Source organism: Anopheles coluzzii, chromosome 2 (assembly GCF_943734685.1).
Source record: "Anopheles coluzzii chromosome 2, AcolN3, whole genome shotgun sequence".
NCBI classification, from domain to species: Eukaryota; Metazoa; Arthropoda; class Insecta; order Diptera; family Culicidae; genus Anopheles; species Anopheles coluzzii.
This window is the reverse complement of record NC_064670.1, coordinates 57,980,487-58,002,040: the sequence shown is the minus strand read 5'-3', so window position 1 is coordinate 58,002,040 and position 21,554 is coordinate 57,980,487. Positions and strand designations below refer to the sequence as shown.

The following is a 21,554-nucleotide window of genomic DNA, read 5'->3' as shown; positions in this document are numbered from 1 at the left end:
AGTGTCGTAGCGTGTGTTAAATCGTATCACAAGCGAATACACTCGTGTCATACGCATATTCAATAAGGCGTTACCGCCAAAGTTATAAGTCAACCAAGTCCCTATACCCACTTTGATAACAACATTCAAAATTTGAATCGAAAAATGTCAAACTGCCTGTAACGATCTTTTTGCATCTCGTAAAATCGTTCTACTTGACGGGACCACGTTCCTACACATATTTTGTTCTCCATATATTTACATATTCACTTTGAGTTTGCAGCAGGTACTATCGCTTGAATGTCGGCGACATTACTGCACAGTCGGTGTTTAGGATTGCAATGCGCCAAAATATAGGCAATTTGATTTACACCTTAATTAAGCCACAATACGACAGCAGCGCCATCTTAAGGCGATAAAGCAACTACTGCACACTTAACAATAGCGCTATCTACATAGTTAGTTACGCAAATCATGGGGTAAAAGGGTGTTGTATTAGTTAATAATTGTGAAGCATTTGTATATTAACGGTAAGATAGGAAAATTTTGGATTTCTCTAAAAATGTCACAACAAAAATGCATTTCATTTGTAAGATATGTTGTACTGAAGGGCTTTATATATCTTCTTCTTCTTCTATTTGGCATAACATCCTACGCGGACATGCTGACCTGTACATCATTTACGCCGTCGAATAGACAGCCCTTGCTACCGGGGGACGGTCTCTTCTAGGACTGAACACACGAGTTGACGACTGTTTCATGTAATTGATAGTATTCATTTATAGTATGATTTTTTTATCATTTTATTAGGCGATTTTTTTTAACATGGTATTTATATAGACAGTTTATAATTTCAGTGGCAATATTCAATTGGTCCAAATGTGAATTCGAAAACTGTAATATAAATGGCAAAAATTATACTTGATGAAGCTTCACAACAAGTTAATAAACTACATTCATTTGGCTTATAATGGAATAAGACTTATGCTTACAACCCACAAGGGCCAGCATAGTTACACTTACTTTAAATTTAATTAAATTCAATTACATGTGACAAGGAACATTATTGCTCTGGTATTATTAAATTGCTGCCCATATCGTACCCATAAGATTTTAATTTAAAGGTAAAAACAAGAACGACGTGTGTAAAGATATACTGCATGACGTGTGTCATACATTCTGAAATGCGGGTGTGCTTTGTCTTAGATGTCGGATGTTTTATTTTAAAAGGTTATTTTATATTCTTGTAAAGGAGCAGAAATATGCAATCTCGTTTGATGTGATGTATGATGTAAGAATATGTTAAATGTAATAGACTACTGCAAGAATCTTCAGATCGGAGAAAGTAGATATCATAGTAGGTAAATAGGTAACATTGCACGAAACGATTGTTCGATGGCGAATTTTTCGAAATCCGTTTCGCGTTTCCATGGCACGATTCTTATATGGATTCTAAAATGATGATTTTGTGAACGTATACACATTAACACTCATTATTACCGTATGCAAATCACTAGAAATCTTTAAATGAATGCACAGGAATGCCAAAACTAAGTTTAAATATCAAAATGCACAGTTTTCTTTGCACCAATCAAAAAATAACAAACAAAGATTCGTGCCATCCAGCCTACAGCAGGATTTCACGAAAATGATTCGCCAAACTCTGCTCGAATTTTACGTTACTATGGAAAACTGCAATTTTGACACGAGTTTTCAAGCAGCAATCCTTCCGTCAAAACAAAGCAAAACAAAACAAAGTTTAAATGTATTCTAAAATCCAATAGTTGCACTCTTAGCAAAAATTCACAATTATTTTATTACACACTGTATAGTCAGATATCGTACACTTTCCAATACATTGAAATATACTAAAAAGATTCCTAAAGTTTATATTTTTCTATAGTCGCGTTCAAACACGGCATATTCTGCTAGAAAATATCTGTCAAACACACTTTTTCACTGAGCTAGGGGCAAATGAGTCAAGCAGACTGTGGTAAATCTTTTTCAAGCCATTCAAGCTATCCATCGCTAGATGGATTAAAAACATATTTGCTTGCAATCTTTTGACGGGCCGAGAGAAACATCGTGTTTTTTCATCTTTAAACAGTAGTTTTTGATTGTTTCCTGGTCTTAAACGTTCTAACGGTTGTATATTGTGCATTTCTTACTACAAGAACCGGTGTTATAGGAATTATTTTGTTAAATTACGAAAATTGTATCCTGCTAAGATTCGTGGCATGTGAACGCATAAATATTGGCGAATCTTTTTTTGACACTTGTTTCTGGTGGAAGGGGAAAGATTCACGAAGAAAGATATGCCGTGTCTGAGCGTACCTTATCGAATAGTGTTTAGCACATTACAAAACGCTGTTACATTACACGTTTGTCTTTGGATTAAGCCAGAATTCCGCAAAACATGTATGATGGCACAGAAGACTTTGGGCTGTGCAATAACATAGGATCGAAGCAAGCATAAGTGTTTTTTTTTCTACAAAAAATCAAAATTTTTGCTACCTAATCGTGAGAATTAACTATATTTGTTCTATTTCAACCAAATTAAACGATTCTTAGTGTACAAATCCATTCATTGTGAAAGAAATGAGTCGAAATATTTTCATATTTTCATATTTTAAAAACTTCTAAAAATTACTTAATACTTAAGGACTCTTTAATAAAAAAAAAGTAGATACAAATGCTCAATTTTCACGAAAAATGCTGGTTTTCATTAATGTTTTATTGTTATTTGGATAAACAACAATGTATACGCAGTATGCAATAATAGGGCGAGGGCCACAAATGGCAAATTACCCTGTATGATTTTGTTTTACGGAATTTATTTTTTTTATACATTTTTCAATTCATGAAAAAAGTAGACAATTTCACACGACGAAGCTCGAACTACTTCGTTGAGTCGTCTTGCATACATGACTAAGACTATAACCATCGGCAAGAATGTTTAAGTACATTTAAGTAGAGGTCGGAGCTAGCAGTACAGGGAGAAGCTCACTGCACGGTTAATGGGCTAAAGTAGACATGTCTCTTAATCATTACGTTGGCCAATGTCACGTTTTTTAACATGCGTAACACTTGAGAAGAAATCAAACAAAACTTTTGTAATAGATGAGCGTAGTATATGTACTTATTCGACTGTTTCCTTTCGCAGAAAACACGGTAGTCAGCTGTAAATGCCACATACCCTCTTTAGTAAAACAAAACATTCCGCCAGTCAGTTGCCCTGGATTGTTGGCCTAGTTGAGTTCAATGTAGCTTTGAATATTCTGATTAAATAAAAAACTAGTAGGAATAAATAAAAAATATTAAATATATCTTGTATAGAGCAATAATTCATACATCCAATCGTTTTTCTCTATTACAGTCGTTATTTGAAGAACCATGTTCTTTGCTTTGTTCAGTCATCTCTACATTACATCATTTTACTATCCTTGTTCAAGAGCCTTCAATGCGTGGAGGGAAATACTTAATTATACTAATTAATACGTTGGACTTTTGCTTAAATAATAAGTAGATCTAAAACAATTAAGTGTGTCACATCGGAATTAAACGTTCGGGCGTATTTTCCAATGTACTACAAAGAAAAAACGAATTTTATCAAAGGCTAATCCAAGCTGATGTCTGGTATTATAAGCAAATTATTTAAGAAATATTCTATATTTTAAAATATGTGTTATATTTTGTACTAATTTTTCCCGTTTATTTTTCTTTTCAGAACTCAATAATCCACACTACAGCTTATACATAGTAGTATGCTATGTATAAATGTGTTTTGATGACCTGACTTAAATTAGTGCTTTGAAGCTTGAATTTAAGTTTCGTCGATTGTATTTTTGTTTGCTGCTCGCCTTCTATCCATAGCTCCAAAGCCAAAGAGCATCGTCATTTGGCAAGCACATAGCAGATCAACAATAAAACATGACTACAACTTTATCCATCTGATCGAACGAATTACAACAACATAAAATTGCGAAACGAACAACCAGTTATGCTCTGATAATCACTCTAATATTTGCGTATCCACGAATTCATTTTGGTACAGCTACAAAAGGTTCAGGTTGCTTTTGATTACCATTGTATATGCGTTTAGCTAAAGATAGCTGAAAAAGTCCTCACCTTTTGAACGTGTTACGATACATTTACGTTACGATATATTTCGCTACAGCGATACAAAATCATCTATAAGTGCTCTTGGCGATATCGCGTCGATTCTTGAATCATATGATTGGAACATCGCAAACACCATTCAATGACATAGTTGGTGATCGAAAACACAATCCATTAGTAGCCAGTTCTCTCTTGGAACATCCACGAAGGCATCAGTGTTGTTCGATAGGATTCGGTGGCCCCAAAACCAAAGCGACGACTGTATAGCTACGCATTTTCATGTGATATCTTTTTGTATTTTATGCTACCAATTGTGAGCAAGAAATTAAACATCAAATTCCACATAAATTCATGGATTTATGATACTCATTTGCCCAATGCGACACACACATTGGTGTAGCTAACGGAGCTAAGTTGTCTGGTCAAATAATCGTTACTGTCATATTCACCTGCAAATTTCTCAATCAGTCAGATCAATCCAAAGACAAAAGCTAAACATTCACCATGACTATGAGTACAAATAACTGTGAAAGTATGACATCATACTTCACAAATTCCTATATGAACTCAGATATGCACGGCCACTACCCGGGGACGGGGGTGGACGGCCTGGACACGAGTCAACAGATGTACAGTCATCATAACCAAGCCCACGCGAACCAGGCAAACATGCCACCATATCCGAGGTTTCCTCCCTACGATCGAATGGGCTACTATCAACAAACGATGGATCCAGCGGGATACGCGAGGGCAGACAGTCCGTCAAGTCAGGTGGGTGGCGTGATACCTCCTCAATCCAACGGCAATCCGTTACAGCAGACGCAAGTACAACCCCAGCAACAGCAACCTATCGTTTATGCGAGCTGTAAATTACAGGCTGCCGTTGGCAACGGTCCAAATGGGCTTGGTACGTATGGGACCGAGAATGGGTCTCCTCCGCTGGATCAGATGGGGCATCATATGGGCACAGCACAAATGACAATACCTCAGCACCACATGGGTCACTCGCAAGGACAGGTAAATTGAACAGGCAATTGAATGAATCGGTATTTTGAAAAGTAATCCAGGTTGTTATTGCAAATGCCTTGTTTGTTTGTTTAAGATGTTATGTTTTCATTTATTAACGAAACATCTTTGCTAGTTATTTTTTACGCCATATCGTGTCTAATTATTCTCGTCCTACCACTCTTCTTAGACCGTTTTCCGAATATGTTATCGATAGAAATAACATTATTAAACACTTTCAAGATGTTTTTGCCCAGCTGTCATTATTTGTGACATTCGGAGTGTTAAAAAACATCCCGCGATTGTTGAATAATGCTGTTTCTCACTGGGAACTAATCCGGAAAGCAGTGTATCAAGTACTATCTTCCTAAACTAATAATTGAGTAATAGCTGGTACTCCAATACTAATTTGTATATCAAATACTAGTTTTGAATCAAAAGTATAAAACAACTAAATAAACCGGAAAACCAAACTAATGTTTTTGATAACATTGATTTCGATATTTTTCGAATTACTGAAGTTTTGCACTCTGGACTTAACGCAAAATCTGCCATTCATCCATATTTTACATACCATATAAATTTATAACTGTTTAACTTCCAAATATTTTTTAATAAGCGTTTACACTTATAATTGTAATATGTGTTAATGACATAGTACGATCAAGTAAGCAAATTGTTTGTATAGAGCAGTTGTTATGTTTGCTGCATAACTTTTCATATGATTGTTGTTTGGTTTCCCAGGAATGCTATCCTGAACAAGTACATCAAACCCCACAACACATGGCAATGTATACGAACGCGGGCGGAGGTCCACCGGGTGTAACACAGCAGCAGCCAAATATGATGCATCAGCAACCTCCTCCACTCCATCAAGGACAACAAGCTCCGCCAAATAGCCAAAATGCTAGCTCTGGTCTTCAGTCGCCTTTATATCCTTGGATGAGGAGCCAGTTCGGTAAGCTAACAAAATGGGTGATATTTTTTAAAGTTTTAATGTAAGTACTATAGTTTTTGTATTTTTTTTTCATTGTCTGTAATTATGATGTATATCTACATTTGCTGTATTTTTATATGGAATCAGAATCGTACTTCTGCGATTTGATGCTGGACATTGCATATCTCGTAAGGCTCATAAATAGCTCCCACAACGATAAGGTTTAGGGAAAAGGTTTGCATGATCTATTTCTTGGGGCAGTCCCATGGTACATCAACTCGAACGAATTTTCAACATACACGTCGTGGGTTCAAGTCTCATGCCCGGCTGTTTGACCTAAATAAATCTCGAAAACCGATATCGGCCGGCATGACTGCGTAGGTCGTTATGTCAACAAAAAGAAAATCTGTGGCTGTAATAGAAATATCTGATTTTTTTTCACTGTGAACCCTCTTTTCTCATACTTAAATGTTTGAAGTACGATTATGAAATGTTTGAAGTACGATATGTACGCTAAATTTCTCGTCTGATTATATATTTTTTTAGATTTTTTATAATACTAGTCAGGGAAACTTACTATAATGAAATGTATGTGTTTCCCTGACGTCAAAATACATAATTGGAAAATAGGGGATTCTTTTGGGAAACAAGTAAACGCCAACACATGATCAGTCGAATTATTTTTCGATTACAATCCTTCCACAAGGGTTGAGCCATTTTGAGCTATCTAGCTGAAGTCAATTTTCAGCTCAATCATTAAACCAGTCGTAATGTCGTGTATGCGTCAAATGTATTGTGTCAAAATGGCCTCCTAATGATTTTTTAATTTTATGCTTCACAATCGTCCATCTTCTTCAGCCTCGATTTGCCCCACTACCAAGAATGTACATGATCATTAGGCAGCTTGTGTAGAGTGACTGCGTACCAAGTAGTTATTATGTATTTTGTTGTGAAGGCACTGATGGTTTTTGATTGACAGGTTTTAATTTCATTGCACCGGTATACTCCAAATACATTAATGATAATTCTCGTTCCTAGAGTCGTTATTGGGCGCAAGGCATTCACTAGGAGGAGCGTTTCACCTGAAATGAAACAAATAATTTCAACATCAATCATCAAGCAAGATACTTAGTTGATTCGAATGTGTGAAAAACTATGCAAAGGATTCTAAAGACTTTGGTCTGCCATTTTGTTAAACCAAAATGTTTAAAACAATGTCTTGATTTTTTGGTCATTAGAAACCACAATACAACACGTAAAACATTTTTTTAATGATAGCAATCATTGTCAATTGCTAAAATACTTTCGAAATCGAAATTACGCCATTTTCAATAAAACAAATAAGAACATGTATAACTTTCTTTAGTTCTACAGTGCATGAAGTGTTTGTCTAAAATACAACAAAAACATATATAGTGAAATCCTTCTAAGATGGAGTCTCTTCAAGATGAATTATTGAAGTTAAACATTGAAGGTCCCGTCATATTCCATACATTTTAATTCTATTCAAGATGATTTTAGTTGCATATGCGATTTGGCAAGGTGATTTTTTGCATGACAGTTCACAAAAATATTGATCAAAGGAAGTCAGGTTTTTCCCACGGTTTCTTCGATACTTTATAGTTTTCTTCAATGAATATCTCTCTAAGCTGACTGTTCTTTAAAAATTCACCTTAGAGAGATTTCACTGTATAATAATTTTGTCAAGCTAAATTACAATAAGCATAATTCAAGATTACAAAGACATTATTCAAATGTTTTGCTGTATAACTTCGGAGATTTTAAACTTTTTGTTGCATGTTCGACATTGTAGCTTACCAGTGGCATGTTCGATCCGTTACTTTCTTTTAATATGTTAAGGAAAATCCTTTCCAACAAACCAGCAGGATATGATTGAGCAATTGTTTCTTGAAACAATGTTCGGTCATTCTAGTATGTACGACCTTAGGTTATGTTATTTGAAGTTACGACTGCCAGCTCGGTGGGATGTCCCATCGACCTTTTTTGCATGCTGCGATATCCTACGTCTGACTGACAATGCGATGCGTGCTCTACTTTTACCGGATCAATGCAAATTTTTCACCCAGTTTTGCATTTTAAGCTTGAAGAAAATGCGTAGTACCAGTTTGACTTTCTATAATTCCCTTTTTGTTTCTGTTTGTTCCATTTTGGTTCTTCTTTGGTTCAGTTGGTTCTTGCCAACAAAGTTGACAAGGGTATTGCTCTCAAATGCGGAATACATTCAATTTTGTATGCTCATTTTCAATACAATTTATGGCGTAATTTACAGCCTTTCAAGTTGGCTATCGCAAATTACTTGCTATTTACACGTATAAAACACTGTTGCATTCAATCAGGTATAATACACACATTGCAGAAGTAAAGCTGAAAGAAAATAACAGATATTAGCCACACGTAAAGTTAACCATAGGCTCTAGTTTCAAAGACGGTATGGTAATTTGCTATAATATTCGATGCTGTTTTATTTATTGATATAATATGATAACAACAATTCATGAGTTTGAGAAAAGTGGCCTCTTGGGTCATCTTTGCGAAGACTACTATGACATAATCCCGACCATACATTGTAAGATTACCTTTGTACACCTTCATACGTCATTTTAATGTAACTTATCCTCATTTTCAAAATGAGTTGGACTCCTACATGCGTTGTGGAAGCAAAAAGGGTATCTTAAACCGAGAGTCTTAAAACGCCATCAGGTGATACCGAAGCAATCAAGCTGGTGGGTAACACTCGATGCACTCCTGATGATGGTTCCTATCCGTGCACATCATGATTACCCAGAACCTTTTGCACCTTGTGAAATTGTAGTCTTGCACATACAATCTGAAACCCCGCAAAGTGAACCCTTAAAATAATTCATTTTCTTTTGCAATGTGATCTACATTCTGCTTACCATCCTTTTTCTTACAAGTGCAAATAATTTATTTGGACGTTAGGAATCATGTCTTGAATTTTCTTAGTTCATCAGCGTGTAGTATTCAACAAAGATAAGCAAACCCAATCCGCACATGACACCGATTCTTTCCTATGTGTAGGAGGAAATTTGATGAAAAATCTCTTTTGATTGTGTTTCCGATGTTGATAAATGTTACCACCGGCGTCGTTTATGGACGAAGAAAGCGAACATGTATGCGTTGAAGTGTGTGAAGCATCACTTCCGTTTGCGTTCATGCGTCGGAAAAACGGGCATTCAAAAAAAACGGTAGAAAGAGTGTATCCAATCTTTCCTTTAACTTACGTTATAGTTTATATTATATTGTTCATCCAACAAGCCTTGTACAACAAGGCTTATACACTTTTTAATATTTTTCACTGACACAAACTGTATACATTGAGTACTGCAGAATAGGTATCGGAAAAGAAGATAGAAACTAAATATCATATATCAAAACGTTTTTGATCCTTGAAAGTAAAAAGAAAAATAAAAAATAAAAAATAAACTGTGAAAGTCTTCCTTTTGGCATTCCATGCCAAAGTGTTCCATTTTCAAGCCTATGTACAAGGTAAGATTCTTCTTACCTCATCATTGCTTTGCATCCAAGAGTCTATAATATCATATAACTATCATATAACCATTCCAATATATTATAACATAATATAATATAATGGAGCATACTCTTTTGACATTAAATTACGTCTCTTTTTCAGTTGTATCATGTAAAATCAAAAGTTTACACAATCGCATAGACAGCAATATCAAAACTGCAATTTAACTCAAATTTATTAAAACTTATGTTTAAAATGTATTATTTTATTTGCGTAACGGCTACACGTAATCGAGACGTTGTGATTATTCACAGCAAATTGTAATGATAACGTCATGCTCAATGATTTATCCTCAGGAATAAAAAAAATGAAACATTTGTTTCATATTAACGTTTTGTGTAGTTTGAATCGATTCTTTCAGTTGCTCAGTGTGATGGATCATTTTCAGACAATCTTTTGTAAATTGTGTTTTTAATGTTTTTGTTTTCAGTTTGGGATCATTTAGTTTTTAAACCCCAAAAATTTAGGTAAATGCTGTTTAGAGAACTTTTTGTGCTTGTTAGTGAAATTTGATTTATATCCAACGGTAGTATTGTGCAAAATAAGTAAAACTAGACATATATTTGACCATTTTACGGTGTAGCAAATGGTGGTGTTAATATTAGCCTCTAAATTATTAGTTTATATTATTTAGAAGGTGCCGTTTATATTAGCGTCAGATACAGCTAATTTGTATTGTTCGTGATGCAATAAATACTTGATTGCTCTATAAATTTTGCTGTTGGTATGGTTTTGACGGTAATATAAGCGTGGGAAGTAGCGATCACCCTTTTTTCCTGATTAGTGTTGGAATAGAAAACTATTGTTGCAGAAAATAAGCAATTGAAATTTTAGGGGGTCGACAAAAACTTAAAACTTAAAACGTAAAATGAGAGTTTTACGAACTAACGCAATACATAAAACTATAACCGAAAACGATTTATCAACTATCAATATAAATAAAGGGATACATTTTTTAATACATCAACATGATCGTCAACAAAAAAGTACAATGTGTTGAAAACTTTCAACTGAAGTATTCAACATTTCTTTAATGACACAACAATAAGTGGATTACTTCACGGTTCACATTCAATTTATTCTTTAGAATTATTGAAACGTTGAAGAATCTCCTAGTTGAATAATCTCCACATTGAAGAATCTCCTAGTTCAGCTGCCGGCAAACTTGGCGACCAAAATAGCCAAATTATTCAAAAATGTTCGTAAAGTTTCACGTGAAAGGCCAAATTGTAAAACCAGAAGTAAACATGTGTGAAAGTTTTATGCAATATATGAACTTTTTAGAGACGCCATCTCGCTGTCAAAGAGCCGCATGCGGCTAGCGAGGCTTAGCAAACCGAACGGCAAACCGATCGCTGTCCTAGTCAATTCATTTGGGTCGTTCCCGTAATACAGTAGTCAACTCAAACGTCTTAATAACATGCCTATCATAGGTTCAAATCACATATGGACCATGCCTCCCATTCGTAGGACTGAATATCCTACTATGTGTAATTAATAACTCACCGATAGCTAAGCCCATTAATGATACAGGCATTCTTTTAATTACTAACAACGGTAATTGTGCCAAAAAATAAGAAGAATCTCATCCATGATTAAGCTTTATTAAACTCATGAAAACTGGCTTGTAAAGCTGGATTTAAATAGCATTTAGTGTTTGTGTATATAAAATAAATATTTTCTCAGACACATGACGTATTTTCTCAACAAACATACCATCAAAAAATTGTGTTTTCCGCATTTGAATTCAGTCTCAGCCTCATGCGTGAATGCGTCAATCCACGGAGTGTATAATACCCTTTTAATTACCCCTATGAGATGTTTATGGTAACAGCACAAAACGCAGCAAAATTAATCATTTAATGCTCTTACTAGATAATATGGTACCTTTCGCTGTCCTCGATTATCATGTTATTAAATATTCATTTCTTGCTGGGTACTGACTGCTTCTGGGAGCTTGTTGTGTGCTGAGGGTCTGTGAACTTTATTATCCCTTTCCTCTATGGTAGCACTTAAAGTTATCTTTTACTTCCTGAAGCTTACAGAAAATAATTAACTGCTTAAAAAAGTGTTGCAATTTTCTTAGCCATTGCTAGAGGCTTTTAGTTTAAGTTTCTAGTCCAAATTTCTTCGTGAATGGTTTGTTGGATTGGTTGATTTTGTATATATTGTTAATAAAATACGGATCAAACGATTATTGATTATTTTTGCATGTAGATGATGACGTTTTCAAAATTGTGTACACAACGAATGAACGAAATGTACATTTAATTATAATTTTTAGTTTTTTATACTTTGAAGATGATAAAATGGATAGATGTAATAAAATAAATGCATGTGAGACCAAATCAGAGCAAATCTAAAGTTCAATTTTGTCCATAGCAAGAGTTAACAAAATATATAAAATACAGGTCAATATTCAGTACTATTTAAATATGTACAACATTCAGCCTAATCAATGCTCGCTTGTGTAGTGAATGCTGCACAATGGTTTATTTGGACTTTTTTGCTCTTAGGCTATGGACTGAAGAAGCAACATTTTGCATATAGTATCGATGGGTAACTAAACATGACCAGTCTAAAAATACTTTCCCAATGCGAAGGAATACACTTCCTTTTTCAAAGCTTGACAGGTTCGAGCGTTTAAAGGCATACGAATCGAAATCGAAAAAAATGCCTCAGGTTTCTTAAAACCTGCATTTTTCTTCTACTCACATCCTGTGAAAAGAAAGCTGCGTACAAGAGATGAATAATAAGCATCGTCAACAGCGCAATACTTGGCCCATCCCAATGGCCCCTATCGTTTTTCGTTATTCTAAGGACGTGTATGCTCGGATCCGATGCGGTGAAACGTTTGCAAAGAGCCTAGATGATAGACCCATATCAACATATTTGACAGCCGACTGGAGTACAAACATGACCACCACCATAGCCCAAAAACCGATTGTTTTCACTTTTCTCCATCCGCTACCAGTGAAACTCCTATCCTTGCTTAGTGAAGAATGAGAGCTTATTTCCCTTCATTTTGTTTTTCTCAAAAAAAAACGGAACATCAAGCATCATCAGTTTCTTCTAATACTTCTACTTCTACTTCTCATTCCCAAGAATTGAAAAGAGAAGATATTTGAATTAAACAATAAGAAAGCAGGATCACAGATTGACGGTAAAGTAAGATAAACATTTTTAGGATAAAAAAGAACAATATTTTTTACTCAATATTTTTATATAAGTTTATAGCATGCCTAAATCATTCATATTTGAAATAAAAGTAACATTCGCAGAAAATAATATATCGTGATATTCCTCTTAAGCCCGCTAGATATGCAAATGTTGCATCTTAAGGTTTGAAAGATATTGGTCATTGTTCATAAATAAAATCAATAGCTATATAGACCGTATACATCGTTTTACCTTAAAAAAATTAAGTTATTTCAATTGTAATCTTTATATTTTACATACTCTACATATTTATATGCTATTTTAATTATTCGTCAAAATATTTCTGGAATGTATAGAACAAAGCATGTTTCTGATGCAAATGAAACAAAATTGCATGTGATACATGCGTGAACTTGAATTGTCAATCGATTTTTTTTGTGTAACTAATAATTTTCATGTGCATTACTTGAAATTGTTGGACTAACAAAATCAATAATAATACACAACAAACAAGAGTGCTTTTTTGCCTGGATACAAAAAAAATAGTAGCATTATTGAGCATAATTTAGAAAAGCCCTGAATGAGTCGCTTAACTGGCATTGGTTAATTATTTTTTTATGGCAGTGGATTGAGATATTGAAACGGTATGTGTCAATAACATTTTCACAGAAGTGTAATAAATTTTAAAATGGCCAGTCCCATTCGATGAATTAACTTAAAAATCTTCAGACCTGTTTCAGTAGAAATATGTTTCAATCAAAAATGAGTAATGCATCCTACATTATATTTCATTACATTGTTTAAAACTGTTTTGTATCTTTCCTGACAATATTTGTACTTCAATAACCAAATTCAGCTTATATCAGCTTATATGAAGGAACATCAAACCAATCCAACAAATGTTATAAGTTTTGTTTAAACTTTGAAGGCTTAAATTATTAAGGCTAAAAACCTTCTCTTCTGGGATGGTCCAGTGTTACAGTCGTCAACTCACATCACCGTCATCGGCTGGTATCAAGCCCTGTATTGACCGTGTCGTCCATACGTTGAACTAATTATACTGTTATGAGTAATCAATAGTCTCTGAGAGCATGCCCATTAGTGATACAGGCTGGATACCCGTTAAGGGTTGTGGCATCAAAGAAGAAGAAATCCTTAGGTTTGGTATTGGTGTGTAACCAATGTAAGTCTTTTAACTGTTAATTTTCCGCGCCCGCAATCCCTGATGCTGTTTCGCAACAATTCTTATATGCAGTTCATCTTTGATTTCGCGAACGCGAAATTTCGGTTCGTGTATTTTAATGCTAAGACAGCGGGCCACTTTTACGATATGATGTAAGTCAATCATATGCCAGCGGCACGATGCTTGAAAACATTAACCATACTCGGGATTGCGGAACGTAAATCAATCAGAAGCAATCAGCAATATAACAAGCAGAAGAACTATTCTTATATTTCAGATGCTTTTTTTGCTCATACTGTACAAACTGTAGACGTACAATTTTAGACTGGAGTATCAACCAAAATAATGTTTTCCCAACACCTAATAAATGTAAAAATTCAACGTGTTAGAAAAAAAATTAGTTTAATGCTCTCAAAAACTTTATTATTATTATTATTTATTTATTTATTATTATTTTTATTACATTTTTTCATTATTGTTATTATAATTTTTATTATAATTTTTTTTATTGTTATATTTATTATTATTATTGTTATTACTTGTATTATTACATCGCTTAATTTAAAGATTTAGTAGTGCAACATCCTTTGTTTGTCCTTATAATGCCATACTAAAAGCATCTCATTCATTTCCATTATTCAATTGATTTACAGAAAAATAGTTAAACAAGAAGATTTTACTAATATTGTTTATCTTTTTGTATTTTTTTCTTCTAGAACGAAAACGTGGGCGGCAAACTTACACCCGTTATCAAACCTTGGAACTGGAGAAAGAGTTTCACTTCAATCGCTATTTAACACGACGACGAAGAATTGAAATTGCACATGCTCTATGCTTGACTGAACGCCAAATCAAAATCTGGTTCCAGAATCGACGAATGAAGTGGAAAAAAGAAAACAAAACCAAAGGTGAACCGGGCTCGGGTGATGAGAATGACATGACACCACCGCAGTCTCCAGCATAAAAACGGCACGGTACCGTCGAGAATCGTTCAAAGCAACAGTAATTACTTCTCGCACCAAACACAAATAGGAGTAACTGCCGTCCGCGTGTTAGCAGATTATCGGAATCGAGTTCCTCCATCATTAAATTAACGATCTAGGATCAAAAATTTGAGTCTTCGCAGTGACATGAATACAAAACGGTGTGTGTTTCAAGTGTGTGTTACTATTCTTTTGCCTATCGAATTATTTGAGCTCCAATACAATCATTTTATTTACATACATGGTGGTTATGGTTTCGTATTTGAAATTAATCACATACATTTATAATCTCGTTGTACTAGCTAAAGTAAGCAACACATCAAATATGAATTCATTGGATCATGTAGCGATCAATCAAATGTATTTTGGGCAGAAAAATATTAGGAATGCGCGATGTAATAAAAACAACTTATGTGACCTCAAACTTAATTTTAAAGACAGAACTAAACAATTATAAGAATTGACTTTCATACATAAACACGCAAAATGGCCAGCAGGTCGTTAAATTACTACATAGAAATTAAACATAAACTGTTACTAGTAGGTTGTACACTATCAAAGAAAACAAATTGTGTGTACAAGGATTTCTAATAAACATGGACTACTCTAACATAGTAGTTCCAATGACGATGTGTAGTCGAAACGAGGTCATAGAAAAAATCATCATGGAATTGTATAAAGAAAGGTCAAATCAGAGTATAAAAAAGGAAAGAACTGGGTTAACTCATATGAATGTACAAAATTGCGTCAGTGACCGCAACCATTTCTCTTAGAGGAATATGGATTTTCATCCAAACGTTGTGGTGCGACTAATTATAATTAAACAAAAAGAGACAAATGTATACAATTATCTCATAATTATTGTGAACAAAAAAGTGAAATACGCATAATTTGAATCCAGAAAAATCATCATCTGAATAATGTTGGAAAACTGATTCGAAAACTGAAAACATATAAGAGAGAAAACAAATAGTCTGCTTGGTCCTCATGTAACATCAACAAACAACTTGCATTACCAAAAACATGGATCACAATTATATGAATTCGATTCAAAACTTCACTTTGATTGGCACAGTAAAAAAGAAAAAAAAATCAATAGCTGTGATGCTCTTACGTAAAACAATGAATCAAACATGTGAAATTCGAACCAGTTGCTGTGTATTGGAATAATATGATCATATTGTAAATGTGACATTGAGTAAAGCAAACATCGTTTTAATTCACTATTACAGCGACGATTCGAATTTCTGTAAGCAGAATGGCTCAAAGTACATAGCATAAAGCATTAGAAATATGTTGTCTAATTCTCTTGAACTACATGTTTTTCTAAGCCACGAAGAAACAACAACATTTCAAAGCAAGAACCCCCAAAATGAACTCATACCAAAGTCAATAGAATAATTATGTTTTTTAAGCTCCTTTTATCAGCATCATAGTTTTCATAGTAATCATCAGCAATTCATGAGTTTTTGTATTCTGTTCAGCTATTTGCAATACCCTGCAATTCATTGTTTGTTTGTTTTTTTTTTCTTCATTAAATGTTTTACTGTTATTGTATCAGAACGACGTATCTAGAAATATGAACGTAATTTATTATCATGACAAGCTTTAGTTACTCGCTCATTAAACAAACTAGTAGAACAAACTGGTAACAAGCTAAAGTGAATACACAAACACAATGACAACATAATTTTAAATGTCTCAAATAACAAGAAAAATCCGAATTATTCCTTAAGAAAGACATAATAAAACACCCAGTGGAATAATAGTTAAGGAAAATGGAATCTGGTCAATATTCTCCTTCGAGATGAATGTGCATTATAAATAAGTGCACCATTGAATAAATTTTGGTAATTTACCGTCTTATGCTATGCGCCTGAGACCAAAATGATGAAAAAGGAATCGGTAACGTTGTATACGATTTTGTACAAAAATCTTACAGTCGCTATTTACTGTGCTATTTAAATAGTAAAATTTACTTGACACTGATTGTATACATTTTTTTAAATTACGTTTTCAGGATAATAGGAAACATAATTGGATGGGTTAGAGTTTTTATCATCTCACATGAATGTGTGAATCTGTAAGTTGCAGGTAAATTTATTTCGTTGTGATATTATGGAATTTAAACTTTTCTACTTGTCTGTCTAATGTTGGCACAATGTTCAACTCATCAAAATCAAAACATAAGGGAGCATTCAGAAGCCTAATTTCCAAAAAACGAATATACGTAAACAATGATACATTGAAAGTAGAAAAGCAAACCGAAAAATAACAGTAATTTATAAATATAACAAGATTTGGTGGTTTGATTTGCGATCGCCGTTCTGAAAAAAAGCAACAAAAACAAATAAAGCAAGCACAAAAATAAACATAAAAACTGTTAGCCTTTAAGGGACTGTGTAACTGTAAAGCAAAACGAAATGATAATATGTATCTTGGATGATCGGAACAAACTCTAGGAAGTGTTTGTTGCCATCGTTCTGTTTCTTTTTTTTTAGAAATAGTAGCACTAGCTGCGCCCAAGTGACATGAAAATTGTGGTGACATCTCTGATTGAAATATGAAAGTGGAAGTATGTAAAAACTGTTTCCGTAACAATTTTTCCTTCATGTAATTGCTGCAAAAATATCAAGATGATAAAAGGGGACAAAATCTACAACATTATTTTAGCTTGATTTTGGAAGAAACAGTTTACCAGGAGTTGGCCGAAAGAAATTGGATGTATTAGATGTCCACAGAATTTAACCATTTAGCATAAGAGCAGAAAAAGCAACCTTGCAAAGAAGGTCCAGTAATTTACTTATTGCTGGTACACACAAAATTCAAACAGTAACAGCAAATACATGTCCCATCCCGTGATTGACACAAAATTTATCACGTGAGCACAACAAGTGAAACAAAGAAAAAACCAACAAATGTGTAACTAAATTTGTACATAAAACTAAGTCCCGAAGGCAGCCAGAAAGTAATAAATGCGAAAAACAAAATCCAAATTTCAAAGCATGAAAACAATATTCTGCAACATTTCGACGAAATCGTAAAGATCGTTGAATCATTGAACCACGCCTACTGCGCAGGTGTAACACACTTTACCACGCCTATTTTACAACAAAACAAGATGAAGAAAATTCGGAATCATGTTCAGATAACGAAGCCATTACGAAATATTTCATAAGTTGAAATATTTCGCGAATGACTCAGAGCTAGCAAAACAAACAAATATTAGATTTTTTTCATTTCGTCTTCATCTCTAGTCGCTTATTGCGTCTTTTATAAATGCTCTATGAAAATATCTGCCGATTTGTGTTTATACGAGTCAATGTGGTTGAAAGTGAACGAGTGCATTTCTATATTGAAAATTTCATTTTGAGCTCAAACAAGATTTTAATCTCAAAATCATAATAATTCAAGGTAAGTCATTATGTAGTCCGTTTTATTACATTTAAAAAGTTTTTAGTTTTAGCTAATTCCTTGTCTTATAACACTACTAGAAACATTTAAATTAAATCATCATTGTGAAATTCTGCTATTCATTGGCATGTGCTGTGAGGGAATTTAGGCAACCTAAGACTTAAGCTTAAATATTTTGCCTGGCGTTCATAAATCATAGTATCTGACTAGGAACGTCAGAAATAATCATTTATTAAAACAATTTTTCTTGTATTTATACCCAGTGTTGCACATGTGCTACATGCGAAGAAAGGTTTGCTCCAAAAACGATTTAGAGACTGTCATCTGAATTTTTTTTTTCAGGTGTAAGTTGCAGTGATTTTTGATAGTTGCAGTGATTTGTAAGGCTTCTAAAACTGGAACATTACTTAAAAACTTTTCAATGTAATTGCTTTTTTATCATTATGTAATGAATCCAACAAACATGAATTATTTATTTAAAGTTTTATTATACAATCTTTGGTTTGTTTAATCGTACAATTACTCCATTTCATTGCAACATGATCATGCCAAGCTATAAATATAACACTTATTCTAAAAAAAACTACATCATCTAAATCACCTAACCATTTCAAAGCAGTAAAATAATTGGGTGGGTATGTAAAAACTCAATTACTTTTCGTTCATTTTCGTACACGTTTGATGTTTGCAGTCATATCTATTGTACGATATTATTTAAACTTCAACAACGCAAACATGGTATAACAGCAGAAAGATAAAAACATGTAATGGCTCTCAGTTCTACTAATCTACCAAATCTACTAATTCATCTTATATTCTTCGTTGATGCGTACTCTACTTCTAAAATTAGCTATGATAAAATGAACTTTGCGCACAAATAATACAACCAATAATACAACACCGGCTTAGTTTCTCGATTAGTATATTTTTTGCTAGTATATTTTTTGCGTAATTCCCGTTTACCATCGCCTATAGTTACACTCTCATGTGCTTTTGGGTGTGAATGGTCTTACGGAAATTCTGGAGCATACTATAAAATATACACCCTGCTCCAACAGCATGAATCCAACAGGCATTGTCCGTCTTTTTGTTTTCTTTCGTATAATCGGTCAATGTTACAGAGAAACAACGAACAATGTATTTTCTGTAATACAAAATAATTTTACTATTGTCATTCAATTTTCTGTTTTGCTTGTGCTACATCCTTCTCAAGAACTTTCTAGCAATAGATTAAGTTTATGTGTCCATCTAACTGATCTGAAATTGATGTGTATGAAAGTTCTGCTACCTTTGGTCTTATGAAAAGATATCCCTGATTTTGATTACGTTTGGAGTCAACACAAAATGTGTAAATGCCTGTTTGACACAAAATCTCAAAGGGAAAAGTTTGTTTTACAAATACTTTTGAGCAACTCTACGATTCGTTCGTATTTCATCCTATAAAGAAAAAAAAAAAGACAGCTGAGTACTGATGGTTCAGGACACACGCACCTACTTAAACGGAGCAGAAACATAAATCCATATAACCTAATACGACGGGGTGACGAGTCTCTGACAGAAAATTGATCACTCTGTCAGTTCACGACACAGTTCGGCGACAACACTCAATCAACGACTATAAAAAACACGCTAGTCTTTATGTGATAAGGAGCATCTATGGAATATCACAAAATAAGCCTACACTAAATGCTAAAATACCAAACTGTACAGTATTATAAAAAAACCTATACCAAATGCTAAAGTACCATACTGTACAACACATGAAAAAGTCTTCAAAAATCTTGAATATTTTGAAAATGCAATCGGTCTTAAAACACTTGAACCATAACTTTTCAATATTTATGATACATAGTTTGTAATGTTGTTTCTAATTTCGATAAAAAAATCAAGCCACATATAGTGTAAGGTTTCCTTTTAGATTTAAATTTTTTACTGCTTAAGACATAGTTTGCTTCTATTAAAATTTATGAATAACATATGACCAATATTAGATATTTATTTTCCCAACAACAATCTTTTCCAACCATTCCAGAACAACAAGATATTTTTTTACAGATTTATAACAGATTTTATGTATACATAATGCTGTTATAGCATAAAAGATGTGATGTTAGATTTTTATAGTCAAAATAGAACAAACAATCATTTATTAACACTTCCAACGTCAAATTATTTAAAAGCTTGATCGGTGTGAATGATCCAATGATTACGCATATAGAAACAATCTTCTGCATTTTTGAGTTTTTTTTTATATACGGTAGATTATAAATAATGCAAATATTGAACGTAGTATTGTATGGTTTTGCATTTATGAAATCGCTAAATGGTGAAATGTTGCCAATTTGCTATAAAAGCAAATTTATTCTATTTTTGATAGACTCTATCATTTTCTCAAATTTTAAATGTTTCTGATTTTATACCTATAATCATCATAGTAGGCCCCGCGGTGCAGTCGTCAATTAGTATGACGGAATAACATATCCACCATGGATTCAGACCCCGTATGTACTGAATTTCTTTGCACTGGACTGACTGCTATAAGTCACCAATAATACACAGATGAAAATCATATAAGCAGCTTAGGGAAGCATAGACCGACTACGCTTGTTGCGCCAAATGAGAAAAGAAGAAAAGGAAGATGGTTATGGGACTATAAAAACCAGGTTTTTTACTACTCCTTTATTGGCTCTATGCTAAAAACTACAACAAATGTTAACGGACAACAAAACGCATTGGATTTTAATAACATTTTGTTATCAATGATTTTATTTTTGACAAATTATTATTTTCGTGCTTTGCAGTCTGTTCTAGCGTCAATGAAATGATATGAAATTGCAAAAACCATTGGATTTTAATAACATTTTTTATCAATGATTTTGTTTTTAACAAATTATTAGTTTCATGCTTTGCAGTCTGTTCTAGCGTCAAAAACCCCTCCAATTTACGGAACTGATTCATTTAAGATTGAAATAATTCGTTTGACTCAGGAAAACATTTTAAAACTAGGATAATTTACTTGTCGTAAAGAAATTATTTCTGTGCACTATGAGCAAAATTCTTACTATCATCACAATTGGTACGCTTACCCATTACCGTTTCCAGCACCTTTCATTTACCCATTCCCATTGAAAACTATTATCATTACTGCACCATTGCACAGGTAACGGAAAGGCTGAGAAATTGTTTGAATTTATGGTCTGATTT

At 33.6% G+C, this 21,554-nt stretch overlaps 1 protein-coding gene across 7 annotated transcripts in view; it reads left to right on the top strand.

Annotated features, from left to right (window-relative positions):
* LOC120950399 (homeotic protein antennapedia) overlaps window positions 1-18,231 on the top strand; it is a 133,835-nt gene extending 115,604 nt beyond the window's left edge. For 6 of the 7 annotated variants that reach the window (XM_049608024.1, XM_049608023.1, XM_049608022.1 and 3 more), the window contains 3 exons: window positions 3,707-5,115; window positions 5,848-6,061; window positions 14,670-18,231. In XM_049608024.1, the coding sequence (XP_049463981.1) occupies window positions 4,603-5,115; window positions 5,848-6,061; window positions 14,670-14,917 (975 nt within the window). In that variant the 5' untranslated portion in view covers window positions 3,707-4,602 and the 3' untranslated portion in view covers window positions 14,918-18,231. The remainder of the gene's footprint in view (window positions 1-3,706; window positions 5,116-5,847; window positions 6,062-14,669) is intronic. The other variant, XM_049608026.1, reaches the window with a different exon arrangement.
* The last annotated feature ends 3,323 nt before the right edge of the window (window positions 18,232-21,554 follow it).